Raw genomic sequence first — 24669 nt, 5'->3', positions numbered from 1 at the left:
CAAGTACAAAGGAAGGAATCTTAGCACGGTGCTCAGTGTTGTGGGAACCACTTTAGGCATTTATAATGGAGTCTCTATTGTCAGAGTTTAGTGATAATTTAGTCTAGTTGAAAGGAGAGCTTATCCGTGTGAAACAACCAACAGTGACATGCTTAAAGAAGTTCTAATGCTGTAGTACATAGAGAAAGTCAAGAATTCAGGGAAGAATGTAGACTGGAATAGTCAGGGAACGCTTTGCTTTCTAGGGGAGTTGAGTATTTAAAATGGGTCCTAGAGCATTGGTGTGATTTGGAAACACCCAACATGGTAGGAAAAGAACATGTCAAGATTGTGGACAACATGTGCGAGGACATACTGCGGGGAATACATGGGATATATTGTGTGCCAGTGAGGGGATAGAGCTGCAGAAGACATGCTATGTTTCGGAGAGCAGTACAAGATTTGATAAGAGACCAGTTGTGGCAGGCCTTAAATGTCAGCCAGAGGAATTTGGATTTGATCCAAGAGTTAAGAGGAAGTCAGTAAGCTCAGGCTTATACTAGTAAATACACTGCTCTCGCCATGCACATGAGATACACTGGGGAGTGTATCTCAAAGTATTAAATCTTTGCAGTCTCTCCCAGCGATCAACAAAATTTCCAGCCCCTCCTGGTGGTTAGCAAAAGCTCCCTAGTAACCATCTACCAACTCTGTCACTGGGAAGCCCCTATTACCTGCCTGGGCAGCTGGTGATGAGAGTAGAGCTGTTGCTTGTGTGCATTTTGGACTGCCTGGCTGTTGTCTTCTCAGCATTGCCAAGAGAACCAGTGAGCCACAGAATTGATAGCAGGAAGGAAATTTAGATATCATCTATCTAGTCAGTGGAATCCTTTCTTCAAATAGAAGCATAAGAGGACGTTCAAGATGTTGAAGATGACACCTGTGGTGCAAGCTGGGATGGGGGCCTGGAGGCCCATCCACATGGCCTTTCACCCATTGGGGTCCCCCAAAAGGGACTAAGAGGAGCATCATGACTTCCTATTTCAAAATAGGAATCTAATCCAAACCAGTATTTATAGATGAGGAATGGTACAAGAGGGCAAGTGACTTCTTCCTTTTTGACAGATGTGACTGATTCTGGAGATGGCCCAAGTTGGGCATAAATAGCAAATTTGCTTTTTGCCTCTTGATCCACTTCCTTCTTCAGCTGTGGCCTGATCATACTCATAGCATATCCTGCAACCCAATGCCCTTGGGCTCTCTCTGGGAACTGCCCTTCTTGGACAGGGACCCATGCTCTAGACCTCCTTGCCATCTAAAGTTAGCTATTAGGTCCTCTTCCCTTAGAAATCTATTCTCAGCTAGATGACTGCCACTGCCACCTGATCTGACCAATGAATCATGCTAATGTGTTACTAAGTTCTAATATGTAAACAAGTTAATTCCCCTGGATCATACAGCTGTTTTTCAGTAGTGATCTTTGGAGACAGTACTCTTAACTGAAGTCAGTAGCTCTGAAGGCAGGCTTTCAGGCAACACGTAGACCTGGCAGGAGTGCTTCTTTATACCTCACTTGGCCTCCTGCTTCTCTGCCCTTATATTGAGCCGACTCAACTGCGGTATGTTTGTCCTATGCAGCCAGACCTCAGGCTGCCTCCAGGAGGGGTTTTGGACTGGTCTTATAAGAATGGACCAAAGGAGCAGCTTTAAGAGAAACCTCCCGAGCCTCACTATCCTTCCTACCTCCCTCTCAGCTGCCAGTGATACCCAGGGTTCCTTGGTGATAGGACTGGCCTGCATACCTCTGGAAATAACACTTTCGCCGCGCAGTATCGGGAGCTTACTCCAGGGCTCCCTGGCTGAACCCAAAGGCCTTGTGTTTCTGGGTGACCATAGGAGGGGGCACTTTGAGAGGGACTTGGCAAATGGAAAAGCTCTAACCTGTGTATGCATCCTGTTGAAGTTGAGGAGAGGCGGAGTATACTCAAGGTTATATAGCAGGTCTGAGTTCTGGGCCCTATTCAGCTCAAACCAACCGTGTGGGGCCAGCCATTTCATGGGGACTCAGTTTTTTGTTTGTTTGTTTGTTTGTTTTTTAAAGATTTTATTTATTTATTCATGAGAGACAGAGAGGAGACATAGGCAGAGGGAGAAGCAGCTTCCTCATGGAGAACCTGATCCGGGACTCAATCCCAAGACCCTGGGATCACGCCCTGAGCTGAAGGCAGAGGATCAACCACTGATATACCCAGGCGTCCTGGGGACTCAGTTTTTAATCTGTACAGTGGGAACCCGTAAAATGACAGTGGGACACCAATGTGGGCAAGGAGGAACATGGTGAGTAATGAGTGTGAGAGTATGGAAGAGCTAAGCAAATAGAGGAAATATCTATTGTCAGATAATTAAGTCTTTATCAACATAATCAGCCATGTTGAAAACAGGCCTTTATGTTGGCCTCACAGGAACAGCTGTGCTCGGAGCCCTTGCTTTTCACCAGACTGGCTACGGGACATAACACCACAGCATGTGGCTGCAAACCAAAATACTCTCATTGTTTGGCAAAGCGGCTCACTTTTCATCTGATTGTGTTTGGGACACATAGATACAATTTGTCAAGAAAACCTTGATTCTAAAAAATTAAAATAAAATAAATAAAATAAAATAAAATAAAATACCTTGATTCTATTCTTGTTTTTTGCCCTAATCTTGGGTAGGTCACTTGAGCTATATGAGCTACTCTGTTGATATGTAAAAAATGGGAATAATAATGCCTATTTTTCTTCCCTCTTAAGAATTTTTTATTTTAATTTATTTATGATAGTCACAGAGAGAGAGAGAGAGAGAGAGGGGCAGAGACATAGGCAGAGGGAGAAGCAGGCTCCATGCACCGGGAGCCCAATGTGGGATTCGATCCCGGGTCTCCAGGATCGCGCCCTGGGCCAAAGGCAGGCGCCAAACCGCTGCGCCACCCAGGGATCCCCCCTCTTAAGAATTTTGTAAAGATAAGGTAGGAACATTTTTTGAAGACAAAACTTCTAATAAAAGGCAGTTGATATTATTATTATTATTATTATTATTATTATTATTATCAGTATTACTATTATTGCCAGGGCTAATTTCCAAGTATGTGCTGTGCCAGGTTCACATTAGCACAGTTCTGTTGACTGGGCTGTTGGAAATTCTCACCTTGTGATCTGCATACAGATTTCTGATGCAGCTTCCAGAAGTTTTCATTCGCCTCACTTATTTATCCTTTTTTTATAATCCTGGGGAGAAAGTAAGGTTTGAAAAGAAAGGGGACTTCTGTTAGCATTTTATATAATAACTGAAGCTATATATCCTCCAAGTCCCAAACTGTACAATAAAAGTTTTCTTGGATACTACTTTTCTCCCATAATTCCTAGCACATAGCTTATTAAGTTATTAACCAGCAATTTCTCTGGCAGCATATTAAACTTTACTTTTAAACAAGTCACAGAGGGGGGGAAACATGCATCTCTCATAAAAGGAATAAAAAACATACACCCTCTAAAACGATTTCCCCAGGCTTTGAACAAATCCCAAGCCCCACACAAGGTCTCTTTTTCCTCATTCTCTGCACATAACTTGAGTGTTAGTACATTAATGAGAAAAAGATGCCTAATAGAAAGACGGAAAAATATGAGGGCCTCTTGGGGGGGTGTGGGAGGCTCCCTGAGGGTCCTCTGAAAAGGCAGGTGAGCCTTAATAGAGGGAAAAGGCAAAGCTTTGGCCTTGAGGTTGTGGGTTTCCTCTTGAGCAGCGGTTTTGCCAGGGAAGCAGAGGCAGCTATGGTCTGGACCCTGACCTATGAAGTGCCCTGGTGCCTTCTACAGACAACCTGGGCTTTGTCGAGTGCCTACCCAGAACCCTGGTAAAGGGGTCAGGGCCCTGTTTTCACAGATTCCATACCCTGGAACAAAAGCTGCTTTTCCAGGGGAAGCCCCAGTTACACTGTAGCAGATGGCTAGGATATTTGGTCCCTTTCTGGACAGACTCACAGCTCCTGGTCTCTTGCTTTGGGCATAGGCAACTCAGTTCCCTATAAATTGGTCAACCACCAGAGCAGGGCATGAAGATGGCTTCACTTTAAAAGGAAAATTCAAGTAGGAGAGCCACGGGGCAGCTTCTCCATGTGGGTGTGAGTATAAACACTTGCAAAGCTCCAGACCGAGGAAGGCTGGATGGAAGTTGGAGCATACCATAAAAATGCAGCTCTGCCGTCACACCCCCTCTGGGGAGGGCAAGGTAAATGAGCAGTCCTGGGTAGCCAGCCAGACCCTGCATGCCGCTGCCAGCTGGCTCCGAGTGCAGATCTAAATTCTGGATGTTACAGTGGGGGAAAATAACTTGTTTAAAAATATATATTCTGCAATTCATGACCATTTGGCATCTTGGTTTAAACAAATCCCCTATTGTTTCTCCAAGAATGCCATGTGATGGTTGCTTGGCTGGGGGCTGTGGTAAAAATGGAAATGAGAAGGGAGAGAGAGGTTCTTTTTTATTTAATTTACACTTCCATATTTACATGACTTAATGTGGCCTGCATCAAAGAAGTACCTCCTGGCTCCGAACCCACAACAGCTCTTCCTTTTATATTCAAATGTAAAGAGAGGCAGCTCTGATGCTGTTGTGGGCAGCTACCATTGCAGGGACGAGAACTGCCTAGGATTGCAAAGATGGCCATCTTGATCCATGGGAGACCAAAGGAAGGTCAACCAAACACCCTGTGTCAAGTCAGCCATTCAGATTGTCCTTGGAGGCTGTTTTCTGTTGGTTAGTCAGGAAAAGTTTTCCTAGAGGGCAGGTTTTGAAGTGAACTTTGAATAAAGGATGTGGTGTGGCTGGACATGTGTCAAGTCTGGGGTTCGTGGCAGGATATGGGAACATGTTCCAGACTGTTGACTCCCCCTTTCTTTCTACTACCACCTTCCCTCTCTCATCAGTCTTTTCTTGCCCCTTCCCCCACTACTCCCCTACCTTCTCCCCCCCTGCTCCCCACCTACCTTCCTTCTCCCCACCTACTTTCTTTCTCTTTTTCTGGTTTTCTTCTTCCCAGCCTATTCGGTGCCTGGTAGTAGTCCCCAGGATATCGCATCATTAACTCCATTGCTGGCTCCCTGAAAAGAGGCAGCTAGTGCTTTCTGCTCATCGTCATGGTTGAGAACAACAGTAGTGGTCTAAGTAGGAGTGAGCATGGGTGGGGGCCAGGATTAGAGCCTGCAATGGGCTACGATGAGCCCCTGCTAGGACTCCAGCTCCAGAGTCATTCTAAGCCATTAAGCTCATCAACTGCACTTGTTAGACTTTCTGGTATTCATTCATCCTTGCATGTGGCAAGCATGTTCTTACCATTGTATCTGCTCCAGTGAGCTCCCCTGCCTGGATTCCTTCTTTCCCTTCACTGGCCAGATCCTTCCATGTCTCCAGACCCCTCCTTCCATGACATTCCCTCTGTTTTTTTGTACATTTTTTTTTTTCTGTGTACACACACACACACAAGGCCATAAATTCTGCAAGGCCAGAACTTTCTCCTTTCTCTCCCTTTCTGTCCCAGGTAGGATATTCCCCATGGAGCTCAGTAAGGGTTTCTAGATTAATAAAGTGAAGCCATAAGTCTAATTAGGTTTCTGGAGGGAGTCATTCCCTGGGGATTAGAGTGACCTCAAACCCTGACTCTGTTGAAGTCCAGATACAGTCTCTTGACATAGAGACTTAACAGACACTAGCAGCCTAAAGTCACAACAGCTGTCTCCAGCCCTCTGAAGATGTCAGTGAATGCTTCTGGAAGACTACAGTGTGTCCAGAATGACCTCTGTCCCTTTTAGGGGACCCACCAAGCTTCACACTAGTAAGTGGGGATCCTCGCTTTGCTGTGTAGATTTGGCCAGTGGGGTCCCACAGGTGGCTTTAATCCTTTGGAGCTTTGGAACCCTTAAAGGTCACTCCTAAGCTTTCCTTTTGAGTGTTTCACTATATCATTTCCTATTGTCCTTCCCCTTCCGTATCCCCTTTGTACTTCTCACTATTCTCCAAATGTGTCATGTACCCTGGTCTTTGGACTTGCTACTTCTTCTGCTGGGGTCACTCTGCCCATGTTCCTTATCCCAGACTCCTCACTCTTCAGCTCTTGGCCAAGTCACTTCCTAACTTACCAGGAGGACTGGGCAGGTCCCCTCTTCAGCCATCCTTAATTTTTACTGTGTCAAACTCCTTGTACTCTAGCATGATTGGTTGCATGTTTCTCCTGCTAAAGTAGTGGCTTTCAAGGTTTTTTGACAGGCACTCAAAACAAATACATTTTACATATGACCTAATGTGTATGTATGCCATATGTGTCTATATGCACACACATAAGAAATCTTGCACAGTTTGAAATTGTGATAATATCTATATGAGATATGAACAGTCTGTAAGAAAAAAATGCAACAGGGGAATTTACTCAAGTTGTAGCACGTTTCAGTTCAGGAATGTTTGCTTTCAACATACCCACCATCACTTTGGATACCAAGCATAACCCTGTTGATACCATTCAGTATGATTCAGGATGGCTTATTACCAGGAAAGGAAAAAGAAAGGAGAACAAATCAGTCAACGTTTTTACTTAAAGGAATACCCGGGTGGCTCAGTGGTTGAGCATCTGCCTTTGGCTCAGGTCATGATCCCAGGGTTCTGGGGATTAGAGTGACCCACTCTAATGTCAGGCTCCGTATAGGGAGCCTGCTTCTCCCTTTACCTATGTCTCTGCCTCTCTCTGTGTGTCTCTCATGAATGAATAGAAAATCTTTAAAATAAAAAAAATTTAATTTTTTACTTAAAATGATTACATTTCATAAATTATTTACCTCTAACACCAAAGATAATTTATTAAAAATTTATCTCAGGCAAGGACTTTATAGCAACAAGTGAAGGAAACAATACTTACTTGACTGCTTTGATGCACTCTGATTATAGTTGATGCACTCCCTCCCTCCTTCCCTTCCTCTTTTCTTTTTTTTTTTTTTTCCCTTCCTCTTTTCCTCCCTCTCTCTGCCCCTCTTTTCTTCCATCTGGCTCCCTCCCTCCTTTGTGGCCCCAGATCCTCTCTGTTTCCCCTCACCTCTCTCTTCCCCTTCTTTCTCTCAGTTCCTTTCTCCCTGTTATGCTGGTCACCATTCACTAGTTGATTTCACAGTCAACAAAATGGGTCATAACCTACAGTTTGAAAAACACAATTCAGGACTCTAAGTTCCTTGAGGGCAGTAACTGTGTCCATGAATCATTTTATCTTCATATTTCCAAAGCCTGGCACTATTCCTGAGCTCTCAGTAGCCTCTCAGTAAATGTTTTCCGAATGAATGGGCCTCAGTTAAGCTCTGCAGCCACCGGGATTCCGGAAGGGACAGAAGTGAATAATTTATCACAGACTTCCCAGGAACTCCTGCTGTCCTCTAGACACTGGGGCCATTGTGGATGTGTCTGGGAAGCCCTACTCTCTCTGCCCTGCCTTCTCCCTCCCCCTAGTTTCCAGGAGAGAGGGCAGGAGGTTTAATGAAGTTCAGAGATTTCTGGAGACAAGAAGTGGATTCATCAGGTTCTCGGGTAGGTATTTGTCAAGGGACAAATGGTTTAAAAAATGGAAGAAAGCAAGATTCTTAACAAGCCCTTTGTTTGATTTTATATATGTAAACTTTGTTCTCCTAGTACCTGGATCCTGCTGCTCCTTCTACAGCCACGACCCTGCCATTTTTCAACCAATCTGTTAGACCCGACCACTTCTGATTTTTTTTTTTTTTTTAGAACACTCTAAATCTCTATTATACTGTGTCCCATGCCAGGATTTTTCCATTTGGGGGTAGAAAAAAAATCCCCAAGCCCACCAAAACCCTGTGGGTTGGTTTCCTGTCCAGCTGGCTTGCTGTTCCCCAGGATTTTATTCCCATCATCAAAGTGACTTGACAGACCAAGAACAAACCTCTGGCTCACCCTGAATTCACAGTGTACCATTTCCAAGTCAGAACAAACATCAAGTAACAGTGAGAGAAAAAGAAAGGGAACAAAATTATTTTCCTGACCTAGAAGCCAGTTCAGAGTGAGGCCCAATTCTGACTCCAGACAGGGATGTTATGTGGCTATGGCTGTGGCTGTGGCTGTGGCCGTCCTTGAGGGTAGAGCCATGAAGAGTGGACTCCAAGCCAGAATTTCTGTCTGAGTTGGTCTCAAAGGAAAAGCCATAGATGGACTCCTTTCTGGCCCCAGATCTCTGTTTCCTGGAATCAAAAGCAGCAGCATTTGAGGGAGCATCCCACAATCTCATTGACTACATCAGACTTGGCCCAGAGCCTTTCCATTATGGGGGCAATCAGAGTGGTCCCGAAGTGTTCCCAGGAGACCAGCAAGGTCACCAGCCCATGCCAGGTTCAAAAAAGGATGCAGAAACACTTTAACCAGGCAGGGGGCTCTAAAGATTGCCAACCTTTCCTCTATTCATTTAGAAATTCTAAAAAATATATGAACTTAGCTAAAATCTCACAGAAGCTCCTCATCAGAGTTGAAAGTCAAACCAGCTTCCCCCAGATTTCCCTTCATGGTTCTATATGGCTCTATCAACAGAAAAACATCGGAGAGGCTATGATTCTGAGGCCACATGGGAGCAGTCAGTGCAATTTTTACACTACGGAGCATCCAGTTAGCACGAAGTAGCCCATCTTCTGAAGGCCTGGCCTGCCTTATTCTTGTTCCTGTTTTTCAACACATTCTCTATTCTTCCCATCCTGATCTTCCCGGGTCCATAGACAGGCCAGACTAATTCCTTCCCATATCTATTGCCCCCTCTCAAAATGCCCTTCCTGATCAACTTTATCTAGCTAAAATCTTTCCATCCTTCACAGCTCAGTTGGAATTACATCTTTATTAACCTTTCCCATTTCTCCAATCCACCCTGATATTCTTTCTCTTCACTCCTTACATCCTGTCACAAAGCTTGACCTTATTCTTGTCTTCATAAATGGACAGAATTCTCTGAGATCAGAAATCAACTCATGGACCTCACTTCCCAGCACTTAGCACAAAGCTAGATGCTCAGGGGATTCTCTCTGCTATCCACAGGCCACTTACTCAGCCCTGTGCTAGCTATTTGATGATTCATTAACTCCTAGCATTGGCTTTTCTCACTTTGTTTCTTGAGTGGCCCTTTATTTGGCAGAGGGAAGTCCTACCTGTTATATGGTAGAAATGCCAGAATTGCAAATTATGTCATTAAAGAAATTTTCATAAACTGTGGGCCTTTCATAGGGAGTAGAAGAATAAGGACAGGGAGTTAGGATTGAGAGACCTGGGAAAAACTAGATAGAAACAAAAGATAGGGGTAGGATTCGGAATAAAAATTCCAAATAGATAAAAGTTTTAAGCAACAATAAGAAAAAAATGAAACTGTAAAGTTCTACAAGAAAATATGGGAAAATTCTGTGTATATACATATGTATAGATATAGATATGGATATGGATATAGAGAATTTTGAAGAAAGTTTGGGCTTTGTAAGCATGATATGAAACCCAGGGGACAGAAATAAAAATACCAATATATTTGGCTGTATAGGACTAAATGTTTTTGAATTATAAAAACTATAAAGTTGAAAGACAAAACTGCAAAAATATTTGTAGTACATATGACAAAGAGTACATTTCCTTAATATATACAGCAAGCTCCTACAAATCAACGAGAAGACCACCACCAACATAACGGACAGGGAATTGAATACATTTTACAGAAAAAGAAGTTCAAGTACCTTTTTTGAAAAGCATATAAAGTGATGATCAACTTCACTTATAACAAAATAGTTGCAACTTAAAATGATGAGATAATGTTTTTTTCACTTGGTAAAAGTAAAAAAGTTTAATAGTGCACTGTGTTGGTCAGGTTGTGGGAGACTAGAATTCTTACATGCTGTTGGTAAGAGTATGAATTGGTTACAGTCCCTTTGGAGAACATCTTATTAAAATCTATCATAATTTTATATGTGCAAATATCTTGATTCATCCCTTCAACTTCTAGGAATTTCTCCCCTGAGTACTCATTTATATGCACAAAACTGATGTACATATACATTCTTTATTGTTTTTAGCAAAGTATCATAAACTAAATTATTTCAAAAGGGGATTGGTACCTCCGTGACACAGAGCAGTCTACAGGCATTTAAAAATGAGGCAAATCTCTGTTTTTAATGGAATGATATCGAATATATATAAGTGGAAAAAAGTAATGCCTAGAACTTAGTATATAGCAAACTACTATTTTTATAAAAATAAACAAGTAGGTAGCTATAGACAGATGCTTGTAAATGAACAGAATGTGCCTAAAAGACATACTGAGTAATAATGTGGTTCCTTCCAGGGAACAGAATATGAGTAGAGGACAGTGGATGGCAAAGAACTTAATTTTCACTGCATGTCCTTTGGTACTGACTTATTTTTATACCATGTGCACATTTATCTATTTTTTAAAGCTAATTTTTAAAAAAGAGCTAGGTGGGGATGCCTGGGTGACTCAGTGGTTGAGCATCTGTCTTCAGCTCAAGGCGTGATCCCAGTCTGGGGATTGAGTCCCGCATTGGGCTCCCTCTGAGAAGCCTGCTTCTCCCTCTGCCTGTCTCTGCTCTCTGTGTGCCTCTCATGAATAAATCAATAAAATCTTAAAAAAAAAAAAAGAACGAGGTGCAGTATGAAATTAGGCCAAGCGTGAGGTATACATATAAACTAGGAATCATGGTAGGGTAGGAGTTGAAGCAAGCTGATAACTATAGAGGAAGCAAGTCAGTAGGACATAAATGAGACAGGTCAGCCACGGAGAGACTTTGACACAAGACAGTTTCAAGTCAGAAGTATCTGATTCGGGATCCCTGGGTGGCGCAGCGGTTTGGCGCCTGCCTTTGGCCCAGGGCGCGATCCTGGCGACCCGGGATCGAATCCCACGTCGGGCTCCCAGTGCACGGAGCCTGCTTCTCCCTCTGCCTGTGTCTCTGCCTCTCTCTCTCTCTCTCTCTCTCTCTCTGTGACTATCATAAATAAATAAAAATTAAAAAAATAAATAAAAATCAGAAGTATCTGATTCGCTTTTCATGTGAGAGCATATGCCAGCCCTAGAATATGGGCAGTTCAGGCTAGAGTGGGAATAAACTTTAGAGAAAGTATAAAACTGTTAAAATGCAGAGAGTGAGGAGGATGGGTTTAGCGGTCAAGTAAATGCGATTTCCCTAGCCAGAACACTTGTGCCATTCCCTAATCTCCGGTTGGAAGCAGACAAGGGCAGGGAACAAACACTGTGGGAGTGTCTGCCACGGCCCAGCAGCGAGGCGGGCCTTCTGGTTGCCCTGCCACATCCGAAGCTCACAGTGACTCACTACGCAGTGATTAGTGTTCCCATTGTACAAGTCAGGAATATGACTCAGGTCACAGAAATAGGCGGCAAAGCCAATATTCAAACCCAGATCTGTCCCTTCTCTTTTTACTACTTGTACTGAATTATTAGTACACCAAGGAGGGTGGGGCCTTTCTTCATGGTCAGTCTGAACTGAGGCTCAGAATCAGGGGACCTTCAGCAGCACTGTTCTCAGAAGAAAGTCTTCATTCTTCCTTTTTTATCCAGACCCCTAAATCCAGCCCACTTACCTTTCCCAGCGTATGGTTCAAAGAGTAAAGTCAACTCCATTTATTGAAAGACAAAAAAATTCCATTTGCCAGGAAAGGAATGTGTGTCACAGTGTTTGTTAGTGCTTCTGTGTGTTTGTTTTTCAGCTGGTTATTTTAAGTCCATAGGTCTGGTTTGTCCTATGGTAGTGCAGTTCTCCTTTCTCCAAAATGCTAAGTCAGCGATACTTGTAACCAATGATTCTTTCCCCCCAGATTTGTCCACTAAACAGGAAAAATAATAGAATATAACTCCCCCTGCCAATCTCCTTGTTTTCAAATAACTGGGATAGGATACTGGGTTTTGTTTGTTTTTAGTTTGTTTTATTTGGAACCAGAGCATAGAGTTTTTTATCTGTTTTGTGTATGCATGTCCCCAACCTCCACCATATGCTCTAGGATTTCATTTCCTCATTTGACTTACTGACGTGTTTTTACTATTGGTGATTAAATGTCTAAAAGCATTTGCCATGAAGCCCTAGGCCTCATGATAGGCCTATGAGAAAATACCTTTTTCTCTTCTGTGTGACCCAGACCTCAGGGAGAAAAAATATCAATTTATCTCCTGTTCTTTACCTTTCTAGGCAAAATCCATGTTTGGTGACCAGAGCTGTATATATTGACATTCTCTTCCTGTTGACTCGCTGCCTTGACAAACCCACAAAAGGCAACCAGCCAGGTATGATTCATAGTTATATCATATTTTGGAATGATGATGGATCTTTGAAATACAGGTGGGGCTTATAGTGGTTCTACCACACACTGCCCCCAGCTTTGACTTTTGTCAAACTAACCACACATCAAAATTAAGCATGGTATCATATGGTTCCCTCATAGAAGCTTCTCAAGGAAAGTTCTTGTTGAATGGGAAGTTTTTCATTTATTTTCTATTTGGTGTTTCAGGAGACAATGTGGACTCTATTCAGATATCCCGTGTGTTTCAGAGACCTTGGCTTTTTCCCCTTCCGTTGAATTTTCTTTGAAAGTTCATCAATTTCAACAACTGAGAGTCTATGCTTCATTTCGTGGAGCTGAGTTGGGCTCATTTGATCCTGGAGTCTGAATACCTGAGACACTGTCCCAATCTACCCATTACTGCCTTAAGATGTGTTCCTTGGTCATATATGTCTCTATCAGGCGCCAGATCCATATACAATTGTTCTGTTTTAATCATGATTCAGAGTGGTTTTCTTAAAACAGAGAAGGGCAACTCCAAATAAAAAAAAAATTTTTTTATGTGTTTATATAAGAGGCTGCAGGAAGTGCTGTACATGAGTTCCAGGCCACAGACTGAAACTGATTTTCATCAACACAAACTGGAATGCAGGGTAATGAGCCTGCAACTGGTTAAAATCAGCCTCTTCTAATTGATTAGGCCTGTCTAAAGGAGGCTACAATTACAAAGTCACATTCTGAGTACAAGCAGGCCAGGCCTTTCCTCTGTTACATTTAGTCTGTCAATGATTTGTTGTCTTCAGTAAATATATTCAGGCTGTCAGAGTCCGGCTCTGTCCATATGGAACCCTGTTCCCAAATTCAAACCAATTTAAAGTGCTTTGAGGGGGAGGTGCGAAACCACCTCACCCGGATCAGTGTATATTAGCCCACAAAGCCCCTGTGGCCATGCAGAGGTAAGAAGAACACGCCTGGATTTTCATCAGCTCCATATCCCTGCATAGGGGTAGCTATTGTATCCATTTGATGGAATAAGATCATATAGTTTTATAGCTATAAACCAGTCCTAGTTTATGCCTCTTGTCCCAGCATAATTATTAATAGTGCCCCCCTTCACTCTTGAAAGTGTCCAGGTTTGCAGCAGAAATTATAGATCACCCTCTCTGTAAGGGACCTCAGGGTTGCACCACCTTATTTTACACTTGAACTAACTGGGGTGCAGAGATTATAAATCAGATGGTACCAAGTAAGTTGTTCCTGGTTTCCTTTATTTTTGTATTTCAGTTCCAGATTCCATATAGCTTTACAGTACTTCTCTGCTTAGTAGCTGAAGGACTTTGGCCACGAAAGAGTTGCTCATGACTAATGAGTCCAGCCTTTGCGATCCTCTTGGAGTTGTGTGGTTGATTGTAATCATCAGTTTATTTGAATTAAGTTTCTCCCCTCCCTTTTTTTTTTTAAGATTTTATTTATTTATTTATTGAGAGAGAGAGAGATCACACATAAGTCAGGGGAAGGAGGAGCTGAGGGAGAGGGAGGAGCTGAGGGAGAGAGAGAGGCCTAGACAGGGCTCCATCCCAGGACCCCAGGATCATGACCTGAGCTGAAGGCAGACACATAACTGATTGAGCCACCACCCAGGTGCCCCTGAACTAAGTTTCTCTTAATGTATTAGTACCTTTATTCCTTGTCCAGGGGGGTTCACCCTTGAATGTTGTGGGTTTCCCTTCTCTGTTCTCCAACTGCCTGCCCTTTACTGATGATTGGGCTCCTCCATGAATGTGTTGGTCTTTTTGAACCATCCTTTGCTCCAAAGTCTTGCGTTATATAAGAATTTGTATCCCAGTTAAATGTGGTCACAGCTGTCGTTTATTTTATGCAGCAGTATTGTACTTGCATCAATGCATCATTCCTCTGAACAAATTAGTTACTCTGCAGAGTAGGATGCAACAGGGTGGGTGTTCTTGCCTTTGTTCTAGTATGACAGCCATCGCTCTAAATATTTTATCCTGCACTGCCCAGTATGGCAGTCACTAGCCAGCCACATGTGACTCCTAAGCACTTGGGATGTTGCCGATCCAAATGGGAATGTTTCATAAGAATAAAATACACATCCAACTTCAAAGAGTTTGTATGAAAAAAGGAATGCGAAATTTCTCATTTACTTTATATTGATTACATCTTGGAATAATAATATTTTTGATATATTGGATTAAATTAGATAAATTATTAAAATTAATTTCACCTGTTTCTTTTTACTTTAAAAAATGTGGCTGCTAGAAAATCAAAAATTGCATATATGGCTCCTATTATATTCCTATCAGACAAGTAAGGATTTTATCCAGTCCCTTGGAGTTTGCCCACATAAGCCACAGATGTGTGTGTATATATGCATGTCTATCTGTATGAATGTTATATAATCATATCATATATCCACACAAACAGTGGTAACAAATTTTCCTCTTTTGAGGATGGAACTGGATATTTAGAACTAACCAAATGCCAAATACAATGGCAATTAAGATGGATGGCACTGTTGAGGAAAAAAATGAACTGTGAACTTAAAGTAATAAAATCTATTCTTATGTGTTTCATAAATTGTTTCTGAAGGCAGTTTGAGCAATAGCCAAACATGTTCCCAAACAAAGCGATCACTTACTGAGATATAGACTTCCATATGATTTCAAAATAATGTCATGACATTATAATGTGTTACCTTGCAAGTACCTTGAAAGAATGAATAGTGCCTTAGATTCTTTGCCCCTGGGCGGCCCCGGTGGTTCAGTGGTTTAGCGCCGCCTTGGGTCCAGGGTGTGATCCTGGAGACCCGGGATCGGGTCCCACGTCGGGCTCCCTGTATGGAGCCTGCTTCTCCCTCTGTCAGTGTTTCTGCCTCTCTCTTTCTCTCTCTGTCTCTGTGTCTGTCATGAATAAATAAATAAATAATTTTTAAAAAAAAGATTCTTTGCCCCTCAGCTAAGCACATAGCAAGCCATCATTAAATGGGTTATGAACTGAGTGAAATGCAGAGTTTTCCTCAGTTTTTAGAATAGTAACAGTTGTCATCAAGATACAAAAGTCTTATTGAAATTCATGTATCTATCAGATGTAAATTCATTTTCTGAATTCAAATGGTATGTTGATATCATGTTATCGTGTTCATATCATGTCTATAAATGTGCACGTACTTCCATTATTAGCTCACAAAGCTCAGAGTAGGTGTATCATTTAGGCTCTGAAGCCATAGCCCTGGGTTTGAATCCCAGATCTGCCATTTAGCTTTGTGACCTTAGGCAAGTCATTGAATCTCTGGGAGACGATTTTTCTCAATTGTAATTGGGGGTGATAACAGGATCTGTATCTTAGAGTGGTTGTTCACAAATTTATGTACATTCTTATATAAAGAATGTGCTTTGCATCACACAGAATAAGTGCTCAATAAATATAAGATATTGTTATATTATCATGATCATCATTATCATTAGCAGGAAACATGCATCTAATCCAGTCCCCTGCAGCCCCTCACATTCACAATTCTCTTAAACATCTTCAGGAAAGAAGAAATGCCTGCTTTCCTAGGAAAATACTGAAACATGGCATAGCCATCATAGAATGTCAGAAAATTGGGCAGCCCAGGTGGCTCAGGGGTTTAGTGCCGCCTTCAGCCCAGGGTGTGTGGTCCTGGAGACCCGGGATCAAGTCCCGTGTCGGGCTCCCTGCGTGGAGACTGCTTCTCCCTCTGCCTGTGTCTGTGCCTCTCTCTCTCTCATGAATAAATAAATAAATAAAATCTTAAAAAAAAAAAGAATGTCAGAAAATCCACTTGATTAAGGATGCTCCTGCCCCTCTGATTGATTCCAAAAAAGTATCATTTTTTTGTTGCTCATTTATTTTTTCATTCATCAAAAATGACATGCTAATATCAGACAGATTGAATACCTATAGCTAGAGATACGCATACATGAGTTTTAGGCTTATAAGTAGGGGCAGTAAGGGATTATAGGTGCTATAAAAAGAGTCTTTATAGGATTCATTGGAGGCACCCAAGAATGGAAGTACATTTCTATTTGGGAAGATAGGAGGGCTTCATAGAAAAGAATTGGTTGAGCTGAGTTTTGAGGGAAAGTAGAGATTGACCATATGTGCAAGGTGAAGGTGGGCATTATAGATAGAGGGAGAAGCATGGCCAGAGCCACAGAGGTACAAGTCAGCACAGCCTTCACAGAGCTAGGACAGTGACCTGAGTGTCATGATGGAAATGAGGCTGCAGAAGCAAGAACTCAATCATGAAGGAACTCACAGGCTAATCGAAGAGCTTGTACTTGACCTTGTGGACAAAGGAGAATCAATTTGAAGGACATAAGAGTCACATCGTGTGGTTTTTAAGACAAGGTGACATTTCCTTCTATGCTCCCATCCTTATGAACTAAGTTCCAATTGTCACCAAGAAAGAATATAACTGAAAATCCATTCATGGAATGTCAGGGGGATTTGTCCAGACATTGTGATCATCAGCATTGGGGCTCTGGGAAGTGGGAGTGGGGAGCAGAGAACCAGACTGAACGTAAAGGCAATATCGTGCTAAAAATAGTTGTCTTGGAATGGTGCCATGAGGGGGGTTTCCTCCTCTTATTTCCATTTTACAAATCTTAAACACCATAATTCTGGTTTATTCATAGGGGAGTATATATTTGTATTTCAACAGTGAATGTATCTAACTATGAATCTTGAAGGTGATTAATTATTTCCAAAAGGAATGAAGTAGTATCCATTTCAGGGAAACTTTGGTTGGAGGAGGATCTGTCCATCTCCTCGCAAACACTATTCGATACATGACCTTAGAAGGCTATTTCCACCCCTACATTTTCTCAGAACCACGTTGAGAGGCTGGGGGCATACACAAGGAGGAGAACCAGTGCAGGGGAAAGGCAGGGAAGATGATTAGAAAAGCTTCAGATAATGATGTGTTTTGTGTGATTCAGACTTTTATCTTAGTGCTTCCCCATCCTTTGAGGTTTCCTCAGCCATTAACTAGGTTTTAAAAATTCCAGATCTGGGGGTTTTGTTTTGAGTTCCAAAGTGATTTAAACCCACAGGACTCTCTGTCCCCTGTATTCTTTTTCCTCTTCTGAATCCAGCTGTCATCATTCGTATACATCAGTTTCCTGCTGGAAAGAAAATTATAGTCTCTGGGTGGAGTTGGGGGATGAGGAAGAAGAGGCCTAACCACCCCAAGCACTCCGAGGCTGTCTTGCAGGCCTGGGCAGGGATGGGGAGACACAGCTTTCACTGTCATTGGAAACCCACCTATAATTCGTCGCTCTCAGGTTGGACATTTTCCATCCTACTCTGCAGTCAGTGTACAGGCTGTTTGTTTCCCTGCCCTTGAAAATGTTTCTAGGATGCCCAGCGTACACTTATTCTGAGGAAACATTTTCTTTTTTCTTTTTTCTTTTTTTTAAGATTTTATTTATTTATTCATGAGAGACACAGAGAGAGAGAGAGAGGCAGAGACACAGGCAGAGGGAGAAGCAGGCTCCATGCAGAAGCCCGATGTGGGACTCGATCCCGGGACTCCAGGATCACGCCCTGGACTGAAGGCAATCGCTAAACCGCTGAGCCACCCAGGGATCCCCTGAGGAAACATTTTCAATACCAACCTCCCTGCGGGATAATTCTGACCAACAGTTACTGAGCACCTAACTCTGTGCCAAGCATCATGCAAGCATTTTGCCTCATTAATGAGGGAAATAGTAGTGGTCCTTCATGTTAGACATGAGGACACCCAAGGCACAAACACAACTTGGCCAAGTGTCCCAAGAATAGTAAGAGAACACAGCCTGAGATTCCCCACCACACAGGGCCAGAATCGGGAAAACCTCTACTTCAGTGAGGGTGCCCTGGAACCTTCTGGGTTGTTCCAACTTCCCATTCCTCTTCCTCTCCTGTAGGACCCCCAGGCCTCAGGGACGGATCGCCTTCATAAGGAGCTTCCAGATCACATGCTTTCATGGGGACTTTCTTGCCTGCATTTCTGTCCTCCATGCCAGCAGTATGTGGAATAATGTGAGGGTGTACCTGGGACAGAAGCAGTTGCTAGAAAGAGGAAGCTTGACTGCTCCCAGGCAGCCATCTGCCCTTTTCGTCTTTGCTAGTGGACCTATGGCCCACGAAACGCTTCCCAGTACCAGGCTGCTGGCGGCTACATTTTGTGATTTCTTTGTTAGTTGGGATTTATAGTTCAAATCTCATCATTCTGCCAAATGCAATAAACATTTTGTTTTACTGGAATGTAACTTTTATTACTGTTATTATTTTTCTTCTTAATGCCTTAAAAGTGACCAGCTTGTGGGCGTGAAGTCAGAATCCCTAAATAGTCTGAATGCCAAGTCAGTGTGCTTTGTAGATCAGTATAAGATTAGAAGACAGGCTCTCATTTATTACTACTTGTATTTATATAATGGAAGTTAGGTAATGTAAGCGCTCCCAAAGGCCAGCTCAGATGTTGATGATGGTTAAATGGTAAAACCTGTGACAAGTATCCAACAAGGCCTTGTATTTGTACTGCCTTGAACATGAATAATATATGTGTGACATGAATAAATATAAGGTCAATGATTTTTATGACATACTAACTTCCTTTACCTAAGTTCCTGGGAAATAGAGCCAAACAATTACAGAGAATAAAAACATTGGCAACTTACAAACACCTGCTTTGATTATTTGGTCTAATTAGGTTAAATTTAACCAATCCCATCTGAACAAATTGAAAACAATTCTTATCTGTTCCCTTGGTCATGTACTTTTATCGGTGTTGGATGCAGATGTGTTTAATATGACACAGTTGGTGCTATTCTCTTAGCTCTGGGTGGGAGATAAAAGGGAATTGAGAACATATTTTTAGAGTCTTCTGGGGACTTTTTATTTCTGGGCCTGCAGCTATGAAATTTCAAGGGAAAAAAAAAAAAAAACAGGCTTTGTTGTCAATAAATTAGTTGCTTTTCTCCAAAACACTGAGACTGTCATCTGAACGGTTGCTTTTGCCAGAAATATCTTTCCCAGGGAACAGTGAGCTCCTAAAATAAGCAGATGATTCTAGCTGCCTTTCAGAAGTCAGAATAATAGAGGATGTGTTATTAGATTGCTAGGTTCATGTGGTGTCTACCCCTCGTTAATTCCAAGCGTGGTGCTGAAGACATAGGCCCATGGTTCTTAGAATTTTAAAGTTTAGAGACCATTTAATCAGTAGGTAGAATGGAGACTATACCAATTAAATGACTTGCCCAAGGTCACACAGCTGGTTAGTGAAATAGTCAAGCTTCCTTGGCTTCTGGTCCGATGCTTATTTCCATAACCAAAATTAAGAGCCTCCAGTAGTGTGAGTTGGGTTAAGTGTCTGGATCTGTAATGGAACCATATCTTGAAACTGTCTTACCACCTTTCCACCCCAGGAGTAAAATACTATTACATACAACATCTGTAATTTCAGGTTTTTTTTTTTTTTAAGATTTATTTATTTATTCATGAGAGACACAGAGAGAGAGGCAGAGACACAGGCAGAGAGAGAAGCAGTCTCTAAACAGGCAGCCTGATATGGGACTCAATCCTGGACTCCAGGACTCCCTGAGCCGAAGGCAGACGCCCAACCTCTGAGCCACCCAGGAGTCTCTGTGATTTCAGTTTTCTTCTGTGTTCTTGTCTTGCTACACTCCAGCAGCCCTCATCACAGATAATCTGATACTAGTTACCCATGTCAATTAAATTAGTTAAGCAGGTTGTTTTTGAAAGCTTGGGATACAACATGTAGCCTTTTGTGTCTGGCTTCTTTCACTTAACAATGTTTTCAAGGTTCATCTGGTTGTACATGAACCAACACTATGCTTTTTTATGGTATTCCATGGGATCAATATACCACATTTTGTTTATTCATCAGTTGATGGACATTTAGGTTCTTTCTACTTTTTTGGCTATTATGAATAATACTATTATGAGGATTCATGGACAAGTGTTTGTGAGGATGTATGTTTTGAGTTCCCTTGGGTATTGACCTAGAAGAATTGCTGGGCCATATGCCAACTCTAAATTGAACTTTCTGAAGAATTGGCAAACTGTTTCCAAAGACTGCATCATTTTACATTTCTGCCAGCAATGTATATATATAAGGGCTTCAATTTCTCCACATCCTTGACAGCACTTGTTATTGTCCTTCTTTTTTATCATTGCCATCCTGGTTGGCATGAAGCAATATTGCATTATACTTTTGATTTGCATTTCGCTTATGGCTAGTGATGTCAAACATCTGTTCTATTGCTAACTGGCCATTTGTATATCTTTAGGAAAATGTCTGTTTAGATCCTTTGTCCATTTTTAAATTGGGCTGTCTTTTTATTCTTGAGTTGTAAGAGTTCTTTATATATTCTGTTAATCCCTTATCAGATATATGATATACAACTATATTCTCTCATTCTGTGAGTTGTCTTTTCACCTTCTTGATAATGTCCTTTGATGTACAGAAGTTGTAGTTTTGGGACGCCTGGGTAGCTCAGTGGTTGAGCGTCTGCCTTTGGCTCAGGTCGTGATCCTGGGGTCCTGGGATTGAGTACCACTTCAGGGTAGGGAGCCTGCTTCTCCCTCTTAAAGAGAAAAAAAAAGTTTAAGTTTTGATGTAATCTAGTTTATCTATTTTTCTTTTGTTGCTTGTGCTTTTGTCATCAAATCTAACAAACCATTGCCTAATCCAAGGTCACAAAGATGTGTACCCATGTTTTCTTCTAAAGACTGTTATAAAAAAAAAAAAAAAGACTGTTATAGTTTTATCTCTTAACATTTAGGTTTCTGATCCTTTTTCTTTTTTAAAAAAAATATTTATTTATTGGGGGGGTGGCAGTGGAGACAGAGGGAGAGAGTGAGTCTCAAGCCAACTCCATGCTTGCATAGTGCCCAACATGGGGGTTGATCTCGCAACCTGAGCCAAAATCAAGAGTCCTAGACACTCAACTGACTGTGCCACCCAGGTACCCTGGTTTCTGATCTATTTTGAGTGAATTTTTATATTTGGTGTGAGGTACAAATCCAGCTTCATTGTTTTGCATGTGGTTATGCATTTATCCCAGCACTATTTGTTGAAAAGACTTATTATCCTTTCCTCGTTTAATTGTCTTGGTACCCTGGTCAAATAATCAATTGACCATTAATATATGGATTTATTTCTGGACTCTCAGTTCTTTTCCATTGATCTATATGCCTGCCCTTATGCCAGAACCATACTGTCTTGATTATCATTGCTTTCTAGTAACTTTGGAAATCAGGTTGTAAACCCTCCAATTTTGTTCTTCTGTTTCAAGATTGTTTTGGCTGGGTCGCTTACATTGTTATACAAATTTTAGGAACAGTTTGTCAACTTCTGCAAAAAGGAAAGAAAAACCAGCTAAGATCTTGATAGGTATTGTCTTAAATCTATAGTTGAGTTTGAGGAGTATTGTCATTATAACAATATTATGTCTTCAAAAATTCAGATCAGAATACGGGATGTCAAAAAAAAAAAAAGAATAATAATACAGGATGTCATTCCATTTATGTAGATTTTCTTTCAGTGGTGTTTTGTAGTTTCCAGTATATACATCATGAATATCTTTGCTAAATAATGTATTCCTATTATATTCTTTGTGAGCTGTTATAAATGAAATTATGTTCTTAATTTCAATTTTGGGTGGTTTGTTGCTACTGTATAGAAGTACAATTGAAATTTGTACATTAATCTTTTATCCTGCAACCTTACTGAAGTCATTTATTAGGGGTTTTTGGTGGACTCTTTGGGGTTTTCTATATATGAGATCATGTCATATGCATGAGCTTCTTCCTTTCCAATCTGGAGCATTTTATTTATTTTTCTTGCCTAATTGCCCAGGCTAGAACTTCCTGGACAGTGTTAAATAGAAATGACAAGAGTAGACATTCTTGTCTTTTTCTTGATCTTCAGGAGAGAGCTTTCCATCTTTCACCATCAAGTATGTTGTCAGCTGTGGGTTTTTCATACATATCCCTTATCAGGTTGAAGAAGTTCCCCTTATTTCTAGTTTGTTGAGTATTTTTACTGTGAAAGGGTGTTGGAGTTTGTATAATTTTCTTCCGTATCTATTGAGATGATCATGTGATTTTTTACCTTTTATTAATATGATGTGACCCTGTTGCTTTTTATTGTTTAGCACTGCTCCATTATATGCATGGCTTGTTTATATTAACGCACCAATTGAAATACATTTGGGCATCTCTACTTTTTGGAAATTGTGAATAATGTGGCTCTGCGCATTCATATAGAAGTGTTTGTGTGGTCATGTTTTAATCCTCTTAAGCAAAACCTAGGAAAGTGATTATTGGGTCATATGATAAGAATTACAAGAAACTGCCAAACTTGTTTTCCAAAGGGGCTTACCACTTTGTATCCCCACCAGCACTATACGAGAGGTCTAGTTGTTCTACATCCTTACCTAGACTTGATATTATCCCTCTAGTAGCTATTTGAGTGGGTATAGTGGTATCTCATTGTGATTTTAATTTGCATTTCTCTAATGACCAGTTATATTGAGCATCTTTTCAGGTACCATATTTGCTATACATATATGTTTTTGGTAAAGCGTCTATTCAAATCTCTTACACATTTCTTTTTTAAATTGAGTTGTTGGGTCACCTGGGTAGCTCAGTTAGTTAAGCATCTGCCTTCAGCTCAGGTCATGATCCCAGGGTCCTAGAATTGAGCCCCACAGTAGGCTCCCTGCTCAGCGGGGAGTCTGCTTCTCCCTCTAACCTCTGCCACTCCTTCTGCTCGAGAGCTTTCTTTCTCTGTCTCTCTCAAATAAATAAATAAATGAAATCTTTTTAAAAATAAAATAAATTGAGTTGTTTATCTTACTGTTGAATCTTATTATTGAAAGTTCTTTATTCTGGATATAAGTCCTTTATACAAACAAATAGTTTGCAGGTATTTGCTACCTGTCTATTGCTTATCTCTTCATTTTCTTAACAATGTCTTTTGAAGAGCAAACATTTTTAATTTTGATGAAGTCCAATTTATCAGGTTTTTTTGCTTCATGTTTTTTGTGCCCTAGTAAAGAAGTCTTTGCCTATCCCAAGGTCACAAAGATGTTCGCACACGTTTTCTTCTACAATTTTGTATTTAGGATTTTACATTTATATCTTTAATTGACATCAAGCTAATTTTCATGCATCTCATAAGATTGAATTTCTCTTTTTCATTTCTTGCAAACAAATAACCAATTATTCCAGCACCATTATTTCTTCAAATATTTTTTCTAGTCCTTTCCCTTTTTCTTCTCTTTCTAGGATTCCACTATATGTATATTAGGTCACTGGGAGTTGTCCCACACATCACTGATACTCTTTTTTTTTTTCCTAGCTGTGTTTCATTTTTGATAGCTTCTAATCTATGTCTCTAAATTCACTAATCTTTTGCAGTGTCTAATCTGCTGCTAATTGATCTAGTGTATTTTTTTATTTCACGTATTATCTTTTTCACCTCTGTAAGTTTGATTTGTGTCCCTTTAATGTCTTTCATATCTCTCTTCATCGTGTTCCATTTTCCTCTAGATACTTGAGCAAATGTAGCATGTTTATAGTAGCTATTATCACGTCCTTGTCTCTCCTTCCATTATTGTTTTTTGGGGGTCTATTTATTAATTTTTCTCCTAGTTATGGGTCATATTTTCCCATACTTCCCACTTTTTTGCATGCTGATATTTTTTTATTAGGTGCCAGACCATATTAATTTTATGTTGTTGAGTATTGGGTTTATTTTATTCCTTTAAAGTGTTGGACTTTGGGGTGCCTGACTGGCTCGGTCACTAGAAAATCACTTCTATCACTTTGTTTTTGAAGCCTGTTGATTCCTCAACTGTAAAATGGGGATAATACCCTCTGAAGACTGGGGTGATGAAAGTCACATAAAAAAAAATATATGGAGGGATCCCTGGGTGGCGCAGCAGTTTGGCGCCTGCCTTTGGCCCAGGGTGCGATCCTGGAGACCCGGGATCGAATCCCACGCGTCGGGCTCCCGGTGCATGGAGCCTGCTTCTCCCTCTGCCTGTGTCTCTGCCTCTCTCTCCTCTCTCTCTCTCTCTCTGTGACTATCATAAAAATATATATATGTATATATATATATGGAGGCATCTGGGTTGCTCAGTTGGCTAAGCATCTGCCTTTGGTCATGATCTCAGGGTCCTGGGATCAAGCCCCAAGTCAGGCTCCTGCTCGGTGGGGAATTGGTTTCTCCCTCTCTCCCTCCTCTCTTGGTCATGTTCTCTCCCTTTCTTTCAAATA

At 41.3% G+C, this 24669-nt stretch overlaps 1 protein-coding gene across 1 annotated transcript in view; it reads left to right on the top strand.

The window, feature by feature from the left end:
- Positions 1-24669, top strand: part of THADA (THADA armadillo repeat containing) — a 327437-nt gene that overhangs the window by 234198 nt on the left and 68570 nt on the right. The window contains 1 exon segment of the mRNA NM_001109959.1: positions 12246-12340. Within this exon segment, the coding sequence (NP_001103429.1) occupies positions 12246-12340 (95 nt within the window).

The sequence above is a fragment of the Canis lupus genome, chromosome 10, assembly GCF_011100685.1.
Source record: "Canis lupus familiaris isolate Mischka breed German Shepherd chromosome 10, alternate assembly UU_Cfam_GSD_1.0, whole genome shotgun sequence".
NCBI classification, from domain to species: Eukaryota; Metazoa; Chordata; class Mammalia; order Carnivora; family Canidae; genus Canis; species Canis lupus.
Note: the sequence above shows the minus strand (reverse complement) of the source record. Positions and strands in the feature narration are given on the sequence as shown.